This window comes from Bacillus rossius, chromosome 3, assembly GCF_032445375.1.
Source record: "Bacillus rossius redtenbacheri isolate Brsri chromosome 3, Brsri_v3, whole genome shotgun sequence".
NCBI classification, from domain to species: domain Eukaryota; kingdom Metazoa; phylum Arthropoda; class Insecta; order Phasmatodea; family Bacillidae; genus Bacillus; species Bacillus rossius.
The window spans coordinates 51,293,716-51,318,670 of record NC_086332.1 but is presented as its reverse complement, the minus strand read 5'-3'; the positions used below and the strand labels follow the sequence as shown (position 1 = coordinate 51,318,670).

The 24,955-nt window shown below is 40.5% G+C and overlaps 1 protein-coding gene across 4 annotated transcripts in view; it reads right to left on the bottom strand.

The window, feature by feature from the left end:
* Window positions 1-563: 563 nt before the first annotated feature.
* Window positions 564-24,955, bottom strand: part of LOC134530687 (galactose-3-O-sulfotransferase 4-like) — a 77,773-nt gene continuing 53,381 nt past the window's right edge. For 2 of the 4 annotated variants that reach the window (XM_063365751.1, XM_063365752.1), the window contains 3 exons: window positions 23,940-24,078; window positions 6,909-7,437; window positions 564-5,056 (listed from right to left, as the gene is read on the bottom strand). In XM_063365751.1, the coding sequence (XP_063221821.1) occupies window positions 4,502-5,056; window positions 6,909-7,437; window positions 23,940-24,078 (1,223 nt within the window). In that variant the 3' untranslated portion in view covers window positions 564-4,501. Of the gene's footprint in view, window positions 5,057-6,908; window positions 7,438-17,623; window positions 18,016-23,939; window positions 24,079-24,955 lie in introns of those variants that run through there. The other 2 variants (XM_063365753.1, XM_063365754.1) reach the window with 2 other exon arrangements.

The following is a 24,955-nucleotide window of genomic DNA, read 5'->3' as shown; positions in this document are numbered from 1 at the left end:
CAACAGTCCATAACTATTTAGTTGAAAATTTTTTTTCCAAACAAATGTTAAGGAACATAGCTTACTTAACTTTGGCCTTTCATTACGAAAATACTCTCTAAATTATAGTTAAGCTATATGTAATCTATTAAATTAGTTTTAAATTTTGGACAGCAAAATCAACATATTAACGTCTGTAATTATGAAAATAAAAAATTTGCGTGCTTACTGCTGCAACTGATATATCCGGTTTGAGTGAATCAGAACTGTAAATTAAATGTTTTATCCAGATATACTGGGGCACAACGTAAGTGTATGAGTAGATCGCCTTCGTTGACAGGTATGCATTTTCTAGGTGTTTGAATAATAATTTAGGGTTTTGAAGCCTTGTAAACTATAACCATTATACACTTAGGATTGAGATTGGATTGAAAGATTTTAATGTGTTTTACAACCGGACAGTTTCCAGCTGCAATAAACATAATAAAGAAATGTGTCATGTATTAAAAGTCATCGACGTTTATAGGTAAGAAATAATCAGTTATGATATATCTGTCACTACCTTAAGAAACAAAAAAGCTAAATTTACTCAATAAAAAAAAACTTTATTACAATTACAAAAATACATCCACTACACTTACAGAAAAATCTAATCAGTGTTGAAAATCAACGTTATTTTAACACATCCCCCCCCCCCCCCCCCCAAAAAAAGTGTAAATTTTCACTACTAACGATTTGCGTAAAAATTTACTTAAAAATTACCCTGCAATGAATGTGCCTTATCAAAACCGTTTCAGTAAATTCCTCTTGCGATAATATTACTTTTATAACTATATAATAATTATTAAAGGCAGTCATAGGCTACATATATACTATAAATTCTACAATAGCCTCCGCTAAAGATTAATTTCAAAAACCCGTTCATAGCTGCAACACAAAATTAGAAACTATTTTGTACTTCATGATTAACTGTGAGTTCTTACTCACAGTTTAAAACACGTACACTAAGAAAGAAGACACATTGATTCTTGAGAAATGCACTCATTCCAACACACTAAAACGGAAACAATCAGATCTTATAAGTTTATTCATTGTTGAGCAAATCACTTTCATGGGCATAATTAAGGGCATGAAGCTTAGGAAGGGCCATAGTGTTAGCACAATTTCGTGGCCAAACACTCTTCAAATGAAATTTAGACCCTGAGTTTCAGCACAATGTTTAAAGGAATTCATTAAAACACCGTTTAACGAAAAAAAAAAATGGGACGAAGAGAAACGTTTGCTGTGCATACTAACTATTCAGGAACATTAAAAAAAACTTGTAAACCAACTCCGTTCTTTATATAACACGTTTTCTTCTGTTTTACTCACACGCCTCATTTATGATGTATTAATTTACTACCTGTGGTACATGTTATATGAAAAGTTTGAAATCAGTTTCGGCGCAATGAGTTCTGATGAACTCGGCTCAGTATTTATCTTTATCGCTAAAAATTAACATATATCCATAGATCATCAACATATAGAGGTAGGAAATTTTATTTTGGATTTGTCCCATTTAATATAAAATTTAAACTAAAAAATTATGAAACTGAAATGCTTATTTAAACTTTAAGCATTAGAATTAATGCTATCGCGGCCTGTGTCACCTTGCGTTTTCTTTCTAAATGGAGTAACGGCTATTTGCGAAGGAACATTTTTACAAGGGATCTTAAGTACCCTACAATTTAATTAACTAAATGGACTACCTCTGTTCCAAAAATCATCAGCATCGGTCCCATAATAAAGACGTGATATAGTAACAAACATGCAGACATACAAACTTTGTCACACTACCTAAATAAATGTGAAACTCACCCCAACTACTGATGTTTTGACCTTAATGTTACCACGTTGCTTGCATTTGGAGCACAACAGCATAACTCTAAGATGTCACATGTTTTTCTTGGCGGACATATTTATACCTAGAATCCATACTCATTATATCTATAATTTTTCATTATAAAACCGTATCCACCCCATTTTCACCACCAGAGGGTGGAATTTCTTAATGATGAATATGTTAAAACAGTTAACGGGCTACCTTAACATTTATAGAAATCGGTGTTTCATTAAAACCGTGATTGAGTTACAAATATCTAAGTTATTGCTATGTGTCGTCCGAAGACTTTAAAACCTACGGCGTAATTTCGCAGAACTTAGCGGGTTCTGAAGATTCCACATTCCATCTTAGGTGTAAATGAGTCTGAACTAAGGTCAACCTAGGAGTTCCGTTTGCGCTGTTTTACCATTGACATTGATAGTATCTAACAAGTGATATCAAACATTACATTGTTCTACCTAAGTAGGCAGTTACGTTCTCGCTTAATCAGCATTTAATTTTCCCTAAAGGTTTTTTTCGACACATAAACTAGTACCTAGATGATAAGAAAACCTAAAAGGATCGAAAAGTAAATAGAATATTTTCTATCAAAAGCTAAAATGACAGTAATAATTGACAGAGTTAGATGCAGTCAACAAGAGAGAAAAAAAATAAAAATAAATGGGTATGAGTGTCTCACAGAGGCTCTTTGAAGTTATCAGCAATCAGTTTTAAAGTGCACTCCAGCTACACTTAGAATCTCTCCCAAAACAAAATAAAAATTCTGAAAAACCATTTTTGTCCACAGCCTCACAAAATAAAACTGAAACACAATCTGGTACACACACACAACTCAGGTGAGCGGGCATAAAGACAAGTTCAGAGTTTTTAACATTAGGTGATGTAAAGAAAACACCAAACAGGGATTTTAAAGTGCTCCTTTACACGAGCAGTCTATACAACGAATCAGTGTTTCCGAACACATCTCGGTACGAAGGCGGCTAGTCACACGTAGGCACTTGTACACACTCTCTCAGGGTATTAGTGTTCAGGACGTAGCATGCCTCAGCTTAACCATCGACATCAAAGACAGAAGTCAGCCGCAGACCAGGCGGGACTCAGGTCCCTGGTCGAGACTAGCTGGCGGGCTCAGTCCTCGAGGACTGGCGGTCCTCCTCCTGCCCCTCCAGCAGCTCGTCCAGCTGGGCCATCACGCGCAGCCGCCGCGCCTGTCGCTCGCGCAGCTGGGCCGTGAACTGCAGCTCGCCGGCGGTGACGAGGCGGGACCCAGGTCCCTGGTCGAGACTAGCTGGCGGGCTCAGTCCTCGAGGACGGGCGGTCCTCCTCCTGCCCCTCCAGCAGCTCGTCCAGCTGGGCCATCACGCGCAGCCGCCGCGCCTGTCGCTCGCGCAGCTGGGCCGTGAACTGCAGCTCGCCGGCGGTGACGAGGCGGGACCCAGGTCCCTGGTCGAGACTAACTGGCGGGCTCAGTCCTCGAGGACGGGCGGTCCTCCTCCTGCCCCTCCAGCAGCTCGTCCAGCTGGGCCATCACGCGCAGCCGCCGCGCCTGTCGCTCGCGCAGCTGGGCCGTGAACTGCAGCTCGCCGGCGGTGACGAGGCGGGACCCAGGTCCCTGGTCGAGACTAGCTGGCGGGCTCAGTCCTCGAGGACGGGCGGTCCTCCTCCTGCCCCTCCAGCAGCTCGTCCAGCTGGGCCATCACGCGCAGCCGCCGCGCCTGTCGCTCGCGCAGCTGGGCCGTGAACTGCAGCTCGCCGGCGGTGACGAGGCGGGACTCAGGTCCCTGGTCGAGACTAGCTGGCGGGCTCAGTCCCCGAGGACTGGCGGTCCTCCTCCTGCCCCTCCAGCAGCTCGTCCAGCTGGGCCATCACGCGCAGCCGCCGCGCCTGTCGCTCGCGCAGCTGGGCCGTGAACTGCAGCTCGCCGGCGGTGACGAGGCGGGACTACCCCAGGTCCCTGGTCGAGACTAACTGGCGGGCTCAGTCCCCGAGGACTGGCGGTCCTCCTCCTGCCCCTCCAGCAGCTCGTCCAGCTGGGCCATCACGCGCAGCCGCCGCGCCTGTCGCTCGCGCAGCTGGGCCGTGAACTGCAGCTCGCCGGCGGTGACGAGGCGGGACCCAGGTCCCTGGTCGAGACTAACTGGCGGGCTCAGTCCTCGAGGACGGGTGGTCCTCCTCCTGCCCCTCCAGCAGCTCGTCCAGCTGGGCCATCACGCGCAGCCGCCGCGCCTGTCGCTCGCGCAGCTGGGCCGTGAACTGCAGCTCGCCGGCGGTGACGAGGCGGGACCCAGGTCCCTGGTCGAGACTAGCTGGCGGGCTCAGTCCTCGAGGACGGGCGGTCCTCCTCCTGCCCCTCCAGCAGCTCGTCCAGCTGGGCCATCACGCGCAGCCGCCGCGCCTGTCGCTCGCGCAGCTGGGCCGTGAACTGCAGCTCGCCGGCGGTGACGAGGCGGGACTCAGGTCCCTGGTCGAGACTAGCTGGCGGGCTCAGTCCCCGAGGACTGGCGGTCCTCCTCCTGCCCCTCCAGCAGCTCGTCCAGCTGGGCCATCACGCGCAGCCGCCGCGCCTGTCGCTCGCGCAGCTGGGCCGTGAACTGCAGCTCGCCGGCGGTGACGAGGCGGGACTCAGGTCCCTGGTCGAGACTAGCTGGCGGGCTCAGTCCCCGAGGACTGGCGGTCCTCCTCCTGCCCCTCCAGCAGCTCGTCCAGCTGGGCCATCACGCGCAGTCGGCGCGCCTGTCGCTCGCGCAGCTGGGCCGTGAACTGCAGCTCGCCGGCGGTGACGAGGCGGCACGCGGGGCCCAGGTCCCCCATGTCGTCGCGCAGCTGGTAGCGCACGTCGTTGTAGGCCCCGCCGGGGTTGGCCGGCGGCAGCACCGCCTGCACGCACCGCTCGTACAGCTCCGCGTTGCGCCGCAGCAGGGCGTCAACCTCCTCGCGCATGCGCCGCGCGCCGAACTCGCGCGCCCGCCGCCGGAACAGCTGCAGGAAGTGGCCGTACAGCGCGGCGTCGGCGGAGTTGATCTCGGCCACGCGCCGCCGCTCCCACGCCGTGAGGTTGGCGCGCTGCGCCGCCGAGCGCGCGTTCAGCGTGAAGAAGGTCACGTCGTCCAGCGTCCAGCACATCAGCTCCTTCAGCAGGACCAGCGACGCCTCCATGTACTCGGCGATCATCACCAGGTCGAAGTGCGACTCCACCTGCAAGCACGATCCTTTCACCATCTCTTAGACCGGAGGTGGCCAATGAGCTGCAATCTCGAGCGATTTTAAAAAATAAATCATCTGGCAAATTTATTATTAACCACCAGTCCAATTTATGCCACTTGGTTTTGTGATAAAACATTATAACATACAAGTAACTGAACATTTATCAGTAAATTGTACAGTTATTGACAGTTATGATTTAATATTATTTTAATAATTGTCCTGCTTTTCTCTTACCCTGGACAATTCAGAGCCAGCAATAGTCAAGGAGAATTAAGTTTGCAAGCCAGTTCATAGGATGAGAAGCCTCTGACATTCGTATAGACCAATATAGCACTCTAAACGGTATTGGATATGTATAGACTTACTTAATAAGCATAGAAAATAATTCACTTAATAACCCTGATAATGAACTGAAAGTTTTTTAAGGAAGGGGCTAAGAACTGGTATGGCATTATGTAGTGTCAAAGAGATGGCAACTGCGTTACGTGTGAAATTTTGTGGGGGAAGATTATACCGCTGTGGATTTGCAGGTCGCCTTAGCGTGATGTAAGTGGCTCCTTTCCATGGCTATCAGGTGTTGCGGAGTCAAAGAATTCCAATTTTTTTTACCTCAACATCGAACGGTTTATTTGCCTTCAGAACTGTCAAAGTCACAGCTATTTCTATTTAAAATATTTTTTAAGTTGGCTAATGTTTGTTTGTATGTCTCAGTTTCGGTGTAGTAAATTTTTGATATTTAGTGAAAAGTCACTGAAACATGTACTGCATAAACAACTTAGTAAGTATGTACAAATCTAAGAAAGTGTGTGTGTTGAATACCATTTGTAAAATTCCGCATATGTCATTGGGAGAGCTGATGACATATCTTTAGCCAAAAATGGAACCATGTGGTAAGTACGAGGTTTGTCTGAAAAATGTCCGACCCCAACATGAAGATGGCATCACTTGTCAACAAAAATTGGGGAATGTGTTTGCTCGTGCTTTGGAATATGCTCTACGAAATTTCAGCATTTTTGATGCGCAGTTGTTTTTTAACAATCGTATGCATGATCCTCTGCGAAATAGTTGTTTACGAAGATGATGACCTCCCCATTTGACAAAAATCTGTGTCCTCTGAGTGCAACTTTTAGCCTAGGGAACAAAAAAAAATGTGAATTGAGTTTAGATCTGGCGAGTAAGGAGGGTGGTCAAGCAGTTCAAACCGCAATTAGAGTGTCTTCGTAATGGTAACCGCTGAGGTGTGAGCTGATGCCTTGTCTTGATGAAACAAAACTTTTTGTTACTGAAAATGTGACCTTTTTCTGCCATTTTTGTCTTCAGATTGTCAAGTAAGATGCGCAGTATGCACCTGTTAGTTTTTCCTTTTTCAAGATAATTGATTAAGAAAATTCTATAACTATCTTAGAAAACAGTCACCACCACTTTTCCGGCTAAATAAATAATATTGCCTCTTTTGGATTTTTTTGGTGTCGCAAACGTTCATCATAACCCAAGCTAGTACGGCCATGTTTGAATTCAGCTGCCAAAATATCACTGTGGTAACAGATGGTGCAAAGTCCCAGTACACGGCGTCCAACTCTCTTTAACTTGCGTAGGCGCATTGTCTTACAAAAACAAATACTATTCAATGACAGCTCGATACTCAATTTCCGTTTTCACGAAAACATGCGCATCGACTCACGCAAACGATTATTGAAAAACAAATGCACGTCCAAATTGGCTGAAATTTCAGAGAGTCCTTTCCAAAGCATGAGCAAACACTTTTCCCATTTTTTGTTTACAAGTCCTGCCATGTTCAAGGTGAGGTCGTATACGTGATCGGCAGTCTGAGGAACACACTCACGTGGCGGATGAGGGACTGCAGGAGCTCCTCGTTGTGGAAGCCGTAGACCTCGGTGCCGAGGTCCCACGCCATCTGGTTGACGCCGATCTTCTTGGCGAGCCGCGGCAGGCGCTCCAACTCCGCCAGCGGCAGGCGGATGAACTGCTGCAGCGGCATGCGCATGAAGCCCGCCATGCCGTAGTACGAGTACAGCGACTCGAACAGCCGCGCCGGGTCGCGCATGATGGTGACGTAGGCGGCGTCCTCGCGCATCACGGCCCGCACGCCCGAGGCGTTGTAGCGCGTGTGGTGCGTGAAGACGTGGTACCGGCCGCCCGGCGTGCGCAGGGACTCGCCCACCAGCTCGGGCACGAAGGGTCGCGGGTTGCCCACGTAGTTGCCCTCCTGCGGCAGCACGAAGTCCAGGCCGTTCTTCTCGCCGTACCGCATCAGGATGTTCTGCACCGTGCTGCTCGCGCACTTGTGCGTCTTCAGGAAGAAGATGCTGGTCCTCTGCTTCTGGCACTCCCTCTCGCCTTCCGCCGCCGAACTGCGAACAACACCCACTACGGTTCCTTCCTCGCCTTAACAATATCAAATCAGAGATGAGATTTGCATTAGGGCCAACTATTTGAACTTTCATGTCAGAACGAACGGAAACTTTGTTTGTAAGTTTTGATTAGAAAAAAAACAATAGTTTATAAATTGATAATCACAAATTTAGAACACTTTTTCAAAATAAATAATAATAACACACAATAATAAGAGCGATGTCTAAAACCTATTTTAAAAAAAACTGGACCATGATAAAATGTCATAAATACGCATCTATTATCGTAAAATATATGTATGTTAATTTGATGCACTGAGAATTTGTTTTGAAATTTAGCATTATTTTACGAACAAAATTATCATTGAAATAATGAAGACACTTTTAAACGGAACTATAATAATAGTGACCTAAAGTAAGAAATAAGCGTTGAAGATTAAAATAAAATTATTTTATAAATTATTTATTTTAATATTTAATGTCAAGATTACTTTCAAATTACGGTAAACCAACCATATACCGTGATATACCTTATATCGTGACAAACAACGTTGCGGGCATCACAGAGTTGGGTAGGCTTCCTACACTGAGTTCACTAAGTTACCAACAAAGAGCAGGCATGTCTAGTTTCGGCGCATGGCTTGGCGCGTCCTTTGTGTTTACCAGCACACTTTTCCTGCTAGTATTCGTTCAATACACGTATCATCTCACTCAAGTTGTGCAGCACGCGCTACAAAAAGGTAGACAAATGTACTTTATTACTAATATCGCATGTTTTATAGTTTCAACGTAAAGCGAGAGCATTAATGTGTTAATTTATGGTATTAGACAATATTCTCTACTCTTATTTACTTCGTAATAAGCTTACAAAAAGGAACTATTTCCTTACAATTTTCCTTCTGTTTCAGTTACAATGATGCCATTCGACATCATGTTTGTAGGATAATTTGGGCCTAATTATTTTCAAAATGGTCACGATGACAGATGGACTGAAGGGAGGTGCCCTTCCTAATTTCTCTGTAGGGTTGTCTCCAAGTGGTTGGATCAATTCCGAGTTGTTTATGCGGTGGTTCAAAATGTTTCCTAAAGGATGCACATCAAACAAACCAGTGATTTTAATAATGGACTCACATGCAAGCCCCTTCACGCCCAAAGTTATGGAAATAGCATCACAAAATGAAATATTATTGTAGCTTTCCCATCCCACACCAGTCATATCCTCCAGCCCCTTGACATTTCTGTTTATCAACCTCTGAAAGTTTCTTGGAATGCAGCTCTCAAGCAGTTTCAAGAAGGTAATCCATTTCGCAGACCAGGACGTTTTGACTTTCATGCTATGTTCAAACCGCATTCTTGAAAGCAATTTTTTTTGGACAACATAATTTCTGGATTTACTAAGACTGGCATCTTCCCTTTAAATCGACAAACAGTGCAGGGTGAAGCACTGAAAACAGCGCCCACAGGGTTCGACAAATCTCAAGGAAGCACATTATCAAATGCCAGTGGACCTAGGTCTAATTAAGAGGATATGCTTAGTCCAAAATCATCAGACAGTAAACTTGTACAAAAGTCACTTGACGATATTTTAAGACTGCCAGATTTACGCCTTACGTCACCACAAATCCTGAACAAAAAAAAGAAAGAACCAACGTGCCAAAGTTTACTTCAACCCTACACCTGAACTTCAGGAAGACGAAACTTCAGCCACCATGTGTAGCATTCAGCCTGCACCTGAGCCAAGTGGGAGCCAGATATGGAAGAAAGTGACAAAGAAACAGCCGAAGGAGCTTAAGAGTAAGCCCTAAGCTAGCAAAAAAGAGTGAAGACGTATGTGCGACGTGTAACGAGGACTGCGCTTGGCAAGATTAAAAGTCTTTGGATTCAGTGCTGTTTCTCCTTCAAATGGTTCTACGAAAACTGCCCATCCATTGATTCAGCAAAGCCACCAACAGTTTTCATGTGTAATCTGTGTGCGAGAAGTGATTAGGCAGACAGCAACAGTGACTAAAGTCGTGGCAATGTTTTACAAATGAACATAATACATGTGTCACGAAATAAAGTATATGTTGTCACGGAATTAAGTAGGGTATCACGAAATTAGGTATGTGTGTATGCCATTTGTTTATTTCATATAAGTTTTTATTTACTTAAGAAATATTAATCTTTCATGTAGAAAATAATAAGGCAATAAGTAACCAATGTATCACATATAATAGAAGAATTACTATGTTTAACATATTGCTAATATTGAAGTTCGATACGTTAGTATCACGAAGTTGGGTAGGTTTACCCTATATTAGTTAAAATAATATTATCCTGCAATAAACTTTGTCAGCCGTATCTTACAATAAACACGTGAGAACTCTATGAAGTACTATGTTAGTTATACTATGTTGCCACTACACGCGGAAGTATGTATGAGGATTTGAACAAAACTATTTTTTTACGCTAAAAAATGTTCTCTTTAGTAAGCAAGTGACCATATACATTATTATGAAACCCTCCGCGCGCCACATAGTGCTGTGGTGTTTGTATGCAGTGTCAGTTTGAGTGCTTCGCAGTAGTGCCAATAAGCTCGGGTGTTCCGCAAGAAACTGTTAACATTGACTTTGTGGTGAGCTCAAGGCAGGTAAGTAATGTTCATGCGCAAGTCTGCGTTGTGTTTATTTTCCTAGTCGTGTGATGTGTAACTCCCCGCCGAGGTACAGCTGCGTTTCGTCGACGATGTTCTGTGTTCCCGCGGCGGCGATACGTACTTGCACCATAAAGACGGTCAACATAATAAAAACAAAGCCTGTTTGCCAGGCTTGGCTGTTATCAGCAGCGAGTGGCTTCGCGCAAACAGCAGACGAGCCGCGAGCCAGTCTCTCTCCTCTGCCTCACCAGCTGTGCCTGTTCATAGTCATCCGGGTACCAACACGTGTTTCGGCGAAGCAGAAGTGGAAAAAGAAATTAATGGGTCATTAGTGAAAATGTACCTGTGCGCCTTTTAGAAAGTTGGAAGAAAATGTAGAAAAATTATGTCCAAGAAAACTGTTGCAATGGAATTTTTTTTGTTGATAAGTTGACACAGTCAACAAAATCCACAATTTTATCGAAAAATCGGTATTTTATTTTCTCAATTTTTAAATGGTGCTCATGTATCTCTTCACAAGAAAATTAATTAATATTTAATTGAAAGGAAAATATTGTTAGACTCTGGACCGGCACTAGTGAAGAATGTTTGGTGGAGAATGTAAGGCGAGTGGCATAACCATAAGATACAGGGGTAACCCGGTTAGACCCACCAGTGCGAATGCCTCTCTTTCTGCAGTGCGAAAAACTCATTGACACCGCGGGGTTGTAACCAGGGTCGCTTTGACGGGAGGGCAGTGATCATATTGCTACACCACCGTGTTCCCTGGAATTATAAATAATCCCTTGAGATATCTAACTAAGAGGAGAATAATTGTTTGGTACTACGCCTCCTGGTGATGTTAAAATACCAGTCTAACGCAATTAACCGTCTGGTTTTGAATTCTCTAACACTGCGCAAGGCGCCAAAAGCGCTTGTAAAGCAGCGACATAAACCTGATAATTCGACAGCGTTGTTTGAGTAAGTGGGTGCGCAAACTCAGCCCAACCTATTGCCGAATGTTTCCTGTGTAATGAAACCATTTATAAGGGGCCAATTCTTCATCATCTAAAACCACCATTGTTTCTATTGGAAGGAAAGGGATAAGGAAGGAGTTGGGATTTGGTAGGGGAGGGGTTCAGAATTGGGTTGGGCTGTGAGTTCATGACTCTCGCACTTGCCATTTGCGTAATGCCGTTTATTCGCTCAACACTGTTCTGCATTGTGCATGGACGAGTCGCTGGGTGCTCCCACTCCAGCAGAGACTCGAACATAGGACCTCAGTCGCGAGTACCCGCCGCCCGGCGCATGACTAGGTGAGACTCGTGGTCTGCCGGTCTCTCAGCGACTAAACATTATCTCAGCGTACTACTAATAACTGGCCTAAAATCGGCCCAAAAACAAACATCCCCGGGGCTTGCTAACCACACTCTGTGAACTCTAAAGAACCCGCGGCACCAAAACTACTTGTCAGCTCGACGCTCGTGCGTGGCGAGAGAGAATGCATTTCAAGGCGGCGGATCTCTGCGGCGGAAGCAGGGTTAGGGGGGGAGCCAGCGATTTGGGTGCTGAGTCTACAGTTGCACACATACTGCCGGCCTTCACAGACTTACTGCTAAACAAATTCTTTGATCTTAAGTTCTCTTACACTTAGCACACGTATCTTCAATGTGATCTACAGTATGACTGCATACGTGCCACTACGAGACTTTAAGGAAAAAAACCTATACTTTTTATTGCATCAAAAAATATCTAAGATCTTGCAGCATGCCAAACTACCTAAACATTTAAATAAATAAATATATATATATATTTAGCAGTTCTAATCAGTCATTTTCGTATGTATTTAGTAGTTATGATTTTATATAACAGTTGCGAATATAAAAATATTTTGTGGAAAATATTATAAAGTTCTTTGGTAATCTATTAGTATGGTTATTCTCAAGATAAACTGACGTGAAAATCATTTCAGTGTGGATAGTAGAACATAATTCAATTAACATACATTTTGTTTCTTTGTATAAAATTGTTAAAAAAAAGTATCTTAGGGAGATGCGTAGATGATAATAATTATATAAAATATAATTCGAATTATGTGTAAAACTAGCTAGGTAGCACAAAAACGCCAATGAAGATGAATGGAGTGGACAGCGCAAGTGTACAGGTGGATGGTGTAAAGTTCTGCGATGCTACACCCAGTTGTGGCTAGAATGAGGCAGAGGCTGGTGTCAGGGTGTTGCAGTGGCCGGGCCAATCACGCCGCCACAAAGGCGGTCCGGGCGTGGCCGTCGACTGCTGGTTTGTTTCCCTGTCTCGCTTCCTTCAGTCGTCACGAGTCACGTCACTCTGCGGAGCTAGGGCGTATCGAACAACCCGTGGTTCCCACGGCAAGTAGCGTCAAGTGTATCAAACATTTTCGCTAATAGACAAGTCAATTATCACGCGTGACCCTGGGTGGTGAGCTGTGTCGGTGTTGTTGCGTTAGACAGGAGGGATGCAGCCATGGAGTCGGGAAATGTCAGGATAATTGAGGTATTAGTCTACGGAGTGGGTGTCTGTTCTGAAGTTGAAGTCAGCTGGTTAGCAGTTGGACAGCAAAACAAATCGTAGCTGTATAAAGGCTAATATGCTACAAATTCGTTCAATATAGCTTTAAAAGAAATCGCTAGGAAGAATCGTAAAGATGCCACAATGTTGTGAATATTGCTAAACAGACATAACACCAACACATCTACAAGAAATTAGTGTTAAACTTCATTATAACAAAAATTTGTTTTTCTTTGCAGTTGGAGGTGGGTGGGGACTTCAATTATTACATGGCAAAGTTTGTGCACACCAACTCTCTTTTCTTACTTCCATTGTCAGGTTGACATGCAGTGACGTAGTTGGAGTCACTTTCTACTTCACCATTGCCGTATGTTAACACCAAAGAAATTGCTGAACTTGTATTTCATCTCGCCTGATGATGGTTGATATGTATAAAAAATGATAATTTCAGAAGTTTAAACACAGTCACTTCCATAGAATACAGTCCTTTTATAAAACTGTTTCCACGATGCAATCACTGCACTTCAAAGAATTTTTGGGTGTCCCACAAACATGGCGGAGACCACCAGCTGGAATAAAAGCGGCTTCACGCAGTATCCACGTACTAATGCCTGCTGCGTCATTCACTTCACAGAGTGAACCAGCTGCCTTCACAGCCAGACCTCCTTTCACTGCCAATCCTGCAGGCGCAGGATATCGACTACGGGTATGTAATAAACTAGCTGCAGCACCCGGCGTTGCCCGGGCTGAACACAGGGTGAAGGGAACTTTTTTTGAAATCAGATGTAGACAGTAATTAATTATCTTCTTAATTTCAACGTCAAGTGTGCAAAATAACTTCTATCACTGATAGAACAACTTCTGCCGGGTTCTGCCAGCCTATAGTTATTACCTCTATATATCTAAAAATGAATGGTTTGTGTGTAATCTATAAGCTATGAAGCATTTTGGAAAAATAGTGGAAAAAATGTAATTTACTGATAATAAAAAGATTCCATTATCTAGCAAATGCCAGTCATGAGTTGCAATGCCTCTTTAAATTATTTTTGTAATTTGTTTGAAGTAGGTATACATATACAAAGCAGCACTATATTTCTCTCTCTATCTCTTATTCTCTATCTCTCTATAGAAATATCTCTCAATCTCCCCCTATATCTATCCCTATCCTCTATATATACCTATACCTCTATATTTCTATACATCTCTTCAACTCTCTATCTAATTATATATACCACGCTCTATTTCTCTATCGCTCTATCTCTATTTTATATTTAATTCAATTCAATTCTGTGATCTCACAATGTGTGTGATCTCATACAACGAAAACACACTAACTGCCGCTAAACAATATGAAATAAACCAAATATCGCAATATGGGAAACTCTGGTTAATTAGCATTGGCGAAGCGCGAGGCAATTTACTGCATTGCTTTTCAAGCTATTTTACACTCAACCTATTTATTAATGTCAACCTATTTTAACGCACTTAAAGCGTAGGTACACTCCACACCGTAAGGTTCGCTGGCATTGCTTGTCTCTCGTGTTTCTTACCAGTTTCCCATACTGTCCCTATTATAATATTTGAATAGACACATTTGCTGAAACGACTCGCGCGCACCTATTGTTTATAATACACACTATCTGAAATGTTTACGTTTGTATTCCATTGAATTCAGTTAATTGTCACTGTTTCTTTTTTATTCACTTCCATTCTGTAATGTGTGTGCACTCATATATTGTAAAATGGTTGTACGATACTAACTCAGAAACCTTCGTGGGCATGGTGCATAACAACTCACCAAAGTTTCATCGCAATCGGATGAATGGTACAGAAACGCATACGGGACAAACAAACAAACGAACTTTCAGGACGTGACAAACGCACCAAAATATAGTGTGTTTAAAAATCAAGGCAACCCCATCTATTGACGAAATTTAAAACTAAACTGTTATTAGCGCCGTTAGTTCGCTAGCTGCCGCGAGCTCCACTAACGGATGGGTCTCACCAAGGATATGAACAGGAAGTTGCCAAACTTTACTATATGACCATGTGGCGTACATAGAGAAATGACACTCACTGTTTGACCTATGACCTATGGTGTTATAAAAATGAATAATTTACCCATGGCGATTGGTCGAATGATGCGCTGCAGCACTATCTAGCGGAGAGTTACAAAAAAATGGATAGCATAAAAACATTCTCTATGAAAAATCACTTATTGTGGCAACTTTCATGATGATCAGTCAAACGGTGTCTTGAATTTACCAAGCTTACATATACCCTAAATCATTTATATATATATATATATATATATATATATATATATATATACTAGCACGAATAGCAGTAAAAAAGTATGTGTACTGTGCTCTCAAATGTATTTTTGAATTAATCGAGTATACTATTCAATAAAATGGTGTATTTATAAGAAAAGAGCTGAATATTTTATTACTTACATCAACTAAAACTGACTACACCCAAACAGTGCATTTTTAAGCTTCTATTTATCTTATATATTGTGATTATTTGAACAAAAATATAACTGACCAAGACAAATAACACAGTGTGAACATTCAGGGAGAGAATTTATAAACCAAAATATGTAATCTAGCTTTAACAGTTTTTAAGTGAAAGCAATTTTTTATAGTTTACTATTAAAAATTTCTATTCATTGAGGCAAAAATTACACGTTTATACATTTTTGAAACAGTGGAAAAGTGAATACATTTTTCTTTGTTTTTCTTTGTTTTTCTTTGTTTGTTGATCATATTCCCGTTACGGAATATTTTGTGGTGTTTATATCCTTGTTGACAACAGCAATTTTTGGCTTAATTTGTGTTTTTTGTCTTTTTTGGGTATTTTTATTTATTTATTTATTTTTATTTTCTAGTTTTCTTCAACAGAAAAAGTTCTTAGCAATGGCGTATGTCCAAAAACTTACATCAAGTCATGCACTCCCATTGCACAAATCTTTCAAAGATAATATGAATACTGAAACTCGATAATTTTACAAGTATGGGCGGGGGGAAATATTTGTTGCAACCAATCGCAATAAGCTTCAGACATGCCATTACATTGCAATGCATCTCAGTCTTTATCACTTCGCTTAAAGCCACTTTTCTAATAACATTCTCTGTAGTGAGTGTCCTTGCTGATAAGCCTGACAAAACATTGGCAAGAGCTTGTCTTAAGCCCACCGAATTATCACGCAGAGACACGATGGAGCGTGGTGCGTTGTTGGGTTTTAAACCGGTGGGAGTGTATAATCTCCGTATGATTTGCCTTTTAAAGAGTAAACAACCGAGAGGAATCAGGGTTCGTTATTCTGATGGCTCATGTTGTGGCTACAAATGAGATTGCAGTGATGAATCTATCACACAATAATTTTCTTAAAACTTAACATCAACCAATGCTTGCGTCATATTTCCCCGAGAAAGCTTAGTTTAATGATTAACAAAAATTGTTTATAAATTGTTCACATGCAAAAAAAGCAAGCTAGTTGTAAGTAGGGTAATCTATTTTTTTTCGAAAATATCTAAACACTAATTAGACTGCAAAAAGTTATACTCGCGCCAAAGGTTTTTTTTTTTTTTGCTGTAATTGACCGGACCATTCAGAACGCGTTTGTTTCCACACAGAATTACTATGAATGGAGTGTCGACAGCAGGCCTGAAACTGAAAGATGAGCATTTGAAAATTTATGGCAAAATATATATGCCCGCATTAATAAGGTCCAATATTTGTCCGTTCGCCTAGGTACCGACTGCTCTGTCCACTACATTGGCGAAAGGTTGGCCTATAATGTAGGCGCTATATAGTGTTAGAATTCATCATCTTCTGGCGTTGGGTTGTTGTTCATAAGGCAAATGATTTCCTTTATGAGGTATTCGTCCGTGATGTGTAAATTTATAGTAGTGATAGTAGTGTATTGACACTCATAAATTTTCTTAGCATTATATAATCTATTTTGCCGTGACGGTCAGATCAATCGGTTATACATCATGCAAGACATAGGTATAACTTATAAAACAATTGGAGATCTTTTTACGTTTTTAAGATTAATAATCACTAACATCCTAAATATAACAAATACACATAATTTTTAAAAATTCTTATAATAATTAGCTGGCATTTCCCGGTGTAGTAAATGTTTTAACATGTCTTCTAACATGTCTAAGCTATTCAGACACGCCGTGTAAACGTGAGGTTTTTGTAAAATTTAAGGTTTAAAAAATAATCTCACCACTGCCTAAAAGTGATATATATGTTATTAAAAATAAACATATAAAAACTCTTTTAAATAAAAACCGCATGCAGGGCAGTAGTGTTCCGTTTAGAAACAGAAAGAGTCGAACTCCAAGCAGCGCTTTGTCGATGGATTAAAGCATAAACATTGTACATCCACTTTTTTATTTTGATTTTCTGTTATCGCAAGTGTAAAAATATTTCTGGCATTATTACAAATATCGTACGGTTAATTAAGAAGGAAGTCCAATATACAAGGTGACTTTATTTTAACCACTTATAATAGCAAAACGTTTTACAAGCATGGCATAATATATTACTACTAATAAAAGAGGACATAATATTTTGGTTATCTGAGCCAGTCGTGGTCAACGTTACTCGTTTCGAAAGCCTAATGTCATTTATAAAACTAACCCGAGATCCAGAGACATATTAATAAATATTACACTTCTTACAACTATTTTATGTGGCATTTCCTGTAAGATAACCAATAAATACATTATGTTGGCATGTAATTAAGAAACAAGACATGATTATTTAAAAAAAAAATTAAAATCTAAAAAAAGGATATATAGATGGCTTCTGAACAGTGTCTGCAGACAACTACATCCAGGAAAATGTTACAGTATTAGAGTTTTATACTCTTCTTTCAATTTTAAACTGTAAAATTTTGCATTTTGTAGTAACTTAAATATTTAATTTGAAAACTGGAAATAAAAAAAGGATGTAAGTGCCTGTTTTGTAAAATATTATATTTTCAGCACAAAATGATGTACGTACCAAGGCCAATAACATGAAATAAGGCTGAAAGTTGTAGCAACCACCAGGTTGTGTTTGCTGTATCTCCTGGCATTATTTCCTAAAAACAAAAAGGGCGTAAGTGCCATTCCTTCAGAGGTTGTGCCTTCAGTTTTGTTTATTTACACTTATGGACATCAGGACGGGTTTAAACTGTTTTATTATTATGTCTTTTAAGCGGAAACGTGGGGGAGTGAGTGTGATGGAAATGAGAAAGAAAATGAGAACAAATGGGCAAGAATATGTAACGGCAAAAATGAATAAAATAACAACCAAGCAACTTCCATCGAAATCGGTAAGATAGTTTCAATAACTGTATCGGTTTATAGTTACCAGAGTTTAATAGATACTACGCTACTGATGTTAGAATCTATGTAATCACTGAAATTAACATATTATGTTTAAATGTTCATTGTATCGATACGTTAATAGCATATAGATTAGTTAAATTTTTAATTTTGTTTCTGTCACTTTCAACCATGGACTAATAAATCAAAAATCACATTGAACAGTTTGGAATCGTGGCAAACATTTAACGTCATGAAGAAGGGATTAACTGTCGACAAAATATTATGTCACCGCAGTTGGAACCAACTAGTCATATTCCTGAAGAAAAGAAGACAGATCTCGAGCAAATACTTCCATACTTGGATTCAGATGAACAGCGCACCTTTTATTCCAACATCATCAGAGTATGAAACACGTAATTAGGTTCAGACATTATTTTAACAATGGCACAAACAGCCTTATTCAAGAAAACGACATGTAGAATTACCCCTTTTCAATTTTTCTGATGTTGTAATATATTTTTCATTGTTATATTTCTTATTTTTTTATAATTTTAAACAATACTTTGTTTTCCAGGTACATTAACTACCAATTGTAACGTTTAAAATCTTTTTTTGAAATAAATTAGTATTCTGCAAGTGTTTAATTGGTTTTTCTCAGAATGTTAATTTTGGCACTTAGATTTTGTTTTAAATTTTCAGTCTTCAATTATTTAAATGACTAGTTCAAGGGCAAGAGTTACCGACAAAAAAGTATACCTGATTCATATACAATTCATTTTCTTTTTTCTTCCCATTCGCATAAATCATCACCGTCAAAAACTCGCGGACGCATCTCAACACAGCCGGCTACATATTTTTTAAACAGAATAGATTTTTGATTATCTTACATATAGTTTATTTTAAAAATATTAATCACGAAAAATCTGCAGTGAGCTCTTACAGGCGAATTTAAAGAAATTTCGCATCTGGTATCTGGACATTCTCACGTTTGTTATTCCACCTCCATGCCGTGACCAGAAAGGTGGAGACCCTAAAGCAAAGACAACTTGAGCCTGGATTAAGATAGCGCGTTCCTTCACCTGGCTTGAAGAAGTATTTTGGGTGTTGTATGTAAACAAGATACCAGTTTTGTGGTAGAATACTTAGCTGCACTCAGGAAATAGTTCGTTTGACTACGAATGAATTTGCTAGAACCGTTTTGTTAAAAACATAATAAAGTATCTAACTTATAAAACAGTAAATAGTTTAAGATTTTTCCTTAAACTGCAACATTTAAGACATCAACACTTGTATTCTAATAGCAAAATTTTGCCAAAACATTTTATGCAACTAACTTATCTAAACTAGTACTCATGAAAGGTTTGCCTTTTGCATACAAACTAATAGAAAACAAAGTCCAAGATTTTTAGCCTACTGTTACAGTATGTGTGGAAAGAGTACAACATTTTCTAATAAAAAACTTGTAAGTTAAAAAAACAACTAATAAAGTAATACAAAAATAGAAAATATAACGATTCAGTAAAAATTTAGTTTAGGATTACAGCATTGCTTTTTAAAATATAATCTAACAACAGAATATTTGAGTTCCGATCTAAATGTAAAAATTTCACGAACGATAATGTAATATTTAGTGCAGAATGTATTCACCTGGATAAAAAATTAATATCTTATAATGAAGACGGGGGATTTTCTTTCTGTTATAACTTACAGAGTGTCTAATAAATCAATCCCCGTTCTCAAATGGCTGTAACGTATTTACTTGCAAACAGAGTGTGGTTTGTTTGGTTGATTTAGAAATGGTCAATGTAAATGTACTATGTGATTATTTGAATTATATCACAAAGTTCCTAAATAAATATATCACTTGTTCTTAGCATTTATTCATTCGACCATTTCATAGCGTTCAAAAACAGTGTTCGGTAAAAAGGTCCTTAAACACATGTTTCGCAACAACATAAGGCATTGAAAGCTGTGTTTAACAACATTACACAAAGAAAAGTTTTATTTCTGCGACATTATTTTTTATAAACTTAAATTTCGCATTAAATCAATAGTATTTACAATTTATCAACATAATGGTTTAAAAATATTTTAGTTTATAATTCTACGATAAAGCTTGCTATTTGGCTAACGATCGTGTATGTATTTATTTTTGTCAAATAATTTGTAAGAAATTCACGATATTTTAAATTTTAAGAATAACTCTTAAGCAAAAAAAATATATAAAAAAATATCTATCCCTCACATTTTTTCTTGTGTTCTTTTAAAGATATTATTTGGTACATCTTCATCCGGGAAAATACTCACAATTTTGGAGTTTTATAGTCCTCACTCAATCGTTTATGTTAATTTTAAACTGTAGCGTTTTTTACTTTGTAGGAACTTAAATACATATTTATTAAATGACTGACATACTTTAAGATCATCTTTCTAAGGATCCGTTAGGCTAAAAGGTACTTAAAGGGGCTATTCGGAATCAGCATCTAACTTATCATAGACAAAACATCGTGTTTACTTTCCATTACTTTTACGACGCGATATGCGGTGTCTCTGAAATAGTTCTTTTCTGACATCGTTAGCGGAAAGACGAGGGGACGAAGCTAGGATGGCAGCAATGACCAAAATAAGCTGTTCCAACTGGTTTGCTTGAAACGAGTATATTCCATCTGCAGGGCAGTCAGCCGTGTTTAAACAAACTGTCCTCCAAACGCACGACAACACACGTTCGCGGCACAGTGCATTGGATTAGTCACATGATTGCATTCGCGAGGCGGGACAGAATGGGGTTCGCGTCACCGCAGTTGTGCCAACACCCCCGGCAAAGAGAGCGCCGTGTTCACCTGAGTCAACACTCTCCCAGCGCGTGGACTTGACCTCGCCGCGAGGGGCGACGCAGCGCCAGCCGTCACAGGTGGCGTCGCAGACTCGGGTCCGGAGCGAACCACATGCTCGCCGACTTCTTACGCCCCGCGGGTAAACACAGGAGGGTTGCGGCGTCGCGCGGTTACGCACGAACGCTCACGACGACTTTGGCACGACTCGGTGCTCACTACTCAGTCGAGCAGTACCAGGGAATGGCCCGAGGATGAACTGATTGCAGTCATGGTTACTGAGCAACCTTGTTTTGTAGAGGTCAAACATTAAGGGGCCCGCCTCGTCAGGGGTGTATGTGTGTTAGTGAGGCGGGGTGGTAAGTGCGACGCTCGCTGGTGCATCCAGCGCGGTATCGCCTCTAGGCGCAAGTCTCTGAACTGGCGCGCATTCGTCTCGTCGTCACAGGATAACTGTGAAATTTGAGCGGTGACCGTAACATTATATGGCGGAGAAATGAAGATAAAGGTGTTATGCAAGCCCCTTAAGTGCTTTCAAGAATCTGTACTGATTTTTTTATGCCTAAAAATTACTCTGAAAACACGCGTTTTAGGCATTTTAACGCTTCTAAAAATACAATTTAAAAACTTAATCCGAAATTAAAAGTACTTTTCGGTCCTCAGCGAACTCTTGAATGCTATTCGTAAATAGGTCCCACTCGGATATCTTGAGTAGTTTTGAAATCGCGTTGTTTTTCCTGAAGCTCTGCACACCGTATGTGTGCCCAGGTAGGCGAGCCCCTTAAAATGAACCCACAGCTTTGTCCCGGTACCCCGCTGGGCTCCATTCTGAAGATGGTAACTAGGTCTGTATCTTTCAGGCATGAGGTGTACATCGCTTTTCGTGATTTCGTCTACTGTCCGCAGCTTTCAAAGAATACCTAACTAATGGTTGTCGAACTGTTGAAACCACTCCCATCCGATCCCTGGGTATTTTATTAAACCTGCCACTAAGCCAACCAGAGTTAAGAAGGGAAAATAATATGAGCTTTACATGCGAGCCATTGTATTAATACGTATAACTTAATTAAAGTTTTGTTTCTCATTTCAAATGTGCCACCCCATTAATATAAGCAGAAAACATTTTAAGTATTATTTGTTGTATTAATTTTATTCTTTAACGACTTTGAAAAATAAAGTTTTTTTTTCGGAGTGTTCCTTAATATGCTCATATTTGCCCGAGTTCCCCTAATGAAAAAATTGAAATTTTGCTGATTAAAAAGTTCAATAGTATTGATGAACCATTTTTAGTGGATTGATGTGACTCTTCTTAAGCGTCCAATTTCATAAGTGATTCCAACTTTACGGAGCAGCAGGTTGGTACATAAGGTTGCAGGAACGCCGTGGAAGAAGGTGCGGTAGCTTTAAAACTCAGTTAAGACACTCTTAATAAAAAATTATCCTACATAAGAAATTTCCCCAATATTAATACAGTAAAAAAACACGGGTGCGGGGTAGCCACGCGCGTTATAAGTGTAACTTCACAGATAAGAGGGATTGGAAATTTCCAGCGTACCCTAATATTTGAAACGCGCTTAATCGTGCGTTGAAACTAGACCTTAATTTTACTGCCCATGTCTTCAACGGAATCCAAGAATATATTATTTAGTTATTTGACTTTTTTGGGGGGCAGTAAGGCATGTAAGCCTTCTCTTACACTGAAAAATGAGACACAGACAACGTATAATAAGTCATATCTAGGAATAAAATATGAAATTACATTCTAACAAATTATAAATTACGACAATTACTGATGAATCATCTATCAATTTAACATCCAAGTGTAGTACTAACGTAAAAAATATACAATATTGTACTAAATATAAAAATATAATTACCTAAATACTAACCTAAAACATATAAAATATTGTTTTAAATATAAGAATTTAATTAAATTTTTTATTATGATACTGTCATTCTCGCACATATTCATTTCCCTTGGTTGTGTCTGAGAATTTAGAGAGCCAATATATATATAGGTATATATATATATATATATATATATATATATTTATTTATTTATTTAATTCTTGGTAGATAGTTGGTGTCTAGCATCCTGTTCCAGACTTTTCCAGAGGCGAGATGCAGTAACTGGGAAGGATTTTGACATCGTTTTGGTTTTATGCATGGGTAATTAAAAGTTCATGATTTGATATTGAACGGGTCCCAAGAAAGTGTTGAGAGCTTAAAAAAACGCAAATCACCGGGATAAAAAAAATTGAGGACTATCTGCTTAAAAAATTTTATACGGCATAAGTAGAAAGTTTAGAGATAATTTTTCTGAAGTCCAAGCCAACCTAGTTTATTTTATAACGAGAGTGCCATTGATCACGCAATTGAAGATTATAAATAAAGCGAAGGCAATTTTTTTTTTAAATTTTTCGCAGTCGTTTTCCCAGGTTAAGTCTGCCGTGCCATTGTATACTATGTCAGAGTAGTCAATATGAGGCACAAATAATGACGCAATGACAGGAGATTGGTTAGACGATCAAGATAGCGAAGTGCATAATATGCTTTTTTGCCGTGACAACGTCTAATAAATCGATGAATGCCGGCTGCACGCATGAAGAAGTGTCCCGTAACGCACATTGTCCCGTTACGCTTTGTCCCGTTACGCTCATTGTACGCTTGCGCCGCATCTATCTCTCTTCCACTCGATTGGAACAACCATCGATTTGACTACTTCGAGGCACATTAAACTTGAAACACTCCCATTCGTTTCCTACTTTTCCTATCATCGTCCTATCCTTAACAGAATAACACAGATTGGAAGAAGTTAAATAGCAAACATGTATAAAAAGTTATAGTTAAAAATAATCTCCTCGTTAAAGTAATAAACATATTTGAATTAATGAGTGCAATTAAAAGTAAATCTATCAATTAAATTGTAGATTTCATTTCACTCCTTCTTTGTATCCATACAAAATAGTGATAATTCAATAAAAAATGATCCAATTTTATTCATATAAAGTATGCAATCATGTCATCAATGTTTTGTCATGACGTTTGTCACGTTAAACTATCGTCCGCAAACCGACTTGACAGACAACCAATTTTTTTTTTTTTTCATAATACAAACGCGGGTCACGTTCGCCTGCCAGGACAGGATAGCAATGCGCAGGTTGTGACGGCTCGTACTTGCTGAAGGCGACGAGGGTGGTCCTGTAGCCGGGCAGCGTGAAGCTGATGACGAGCACGGAGGTGACGGCCAGCAGGGCGAGCGCCAGCACGGGGGCGGAGCGCGCCATCTTGGCGCAGCCGGCCGGCGACCTCCTGCCTGCGGACAAGCGAGCCGTCATCACCCGTGGCACGACCAGTCCTCTTTGACCATAGTCCCTGCAGGGCCGTCCAGAGACACCTCACAAGTAATGCGTGGAGACCTAACAAAATTCGCGGTTTCGGTGGTCTTCAGGATAGACCGCACACATAACCCCTGTACACTCGGGCAAATAACGCAAGTTCATTGGCTGCCGACTTGTAAGTCGTACTCAGCTGGTTTGTCTGCGATTCGGTCCTTCTTTGGTTGAGGGTTTATAACTGGTTGAGATTCGTCCAGATGAACAGTAAGCCAATAGCAAAATTATCTAAGAGGTGTGTGTGTTTGAATTCTAGCCTATCGCCGAATGAATCCGCGAATTTTACAGGTCTCTAGTAACGCGATATGCACACATCACGTTTACAGATACGGGGCTGGAAGAGTTGTACATCAGATAAAAGACAATGGGAGGAGGGGGAGGCCTTCAAAATTTTTCGCCCCTTGTTCCCTTGGTTTTTTTCCCTCGATGGCCCTGGACACACCACTTTCTGTCCTGCACACGAGGACTTCATAAGACTTTCGATCTGCTGACAGAACTGTCAAACTCAACTCATGTAAATGATTGCGTGTTTTTTTTTTTTTTTTTTTTTAACTAGAACCACTCCGACAGTCACGCATTCCCCCCCTCTAAAATGTTAAAATTTTTAGCAAAGATTTTATTTTGGGGTATGGCTATCAAACACTTACTGCATGGGCACTGACATATGCTAAGCGATGAGCGATTTTGTAACCTCTGCAATATGCCAGCTGCATCTGATATGACACAGTTTTGACAATTATTTGGGCAAAAAAGAAAAGTCGTTCAATGTTTGGGGCACACATTGTTTACTGTGTAGTT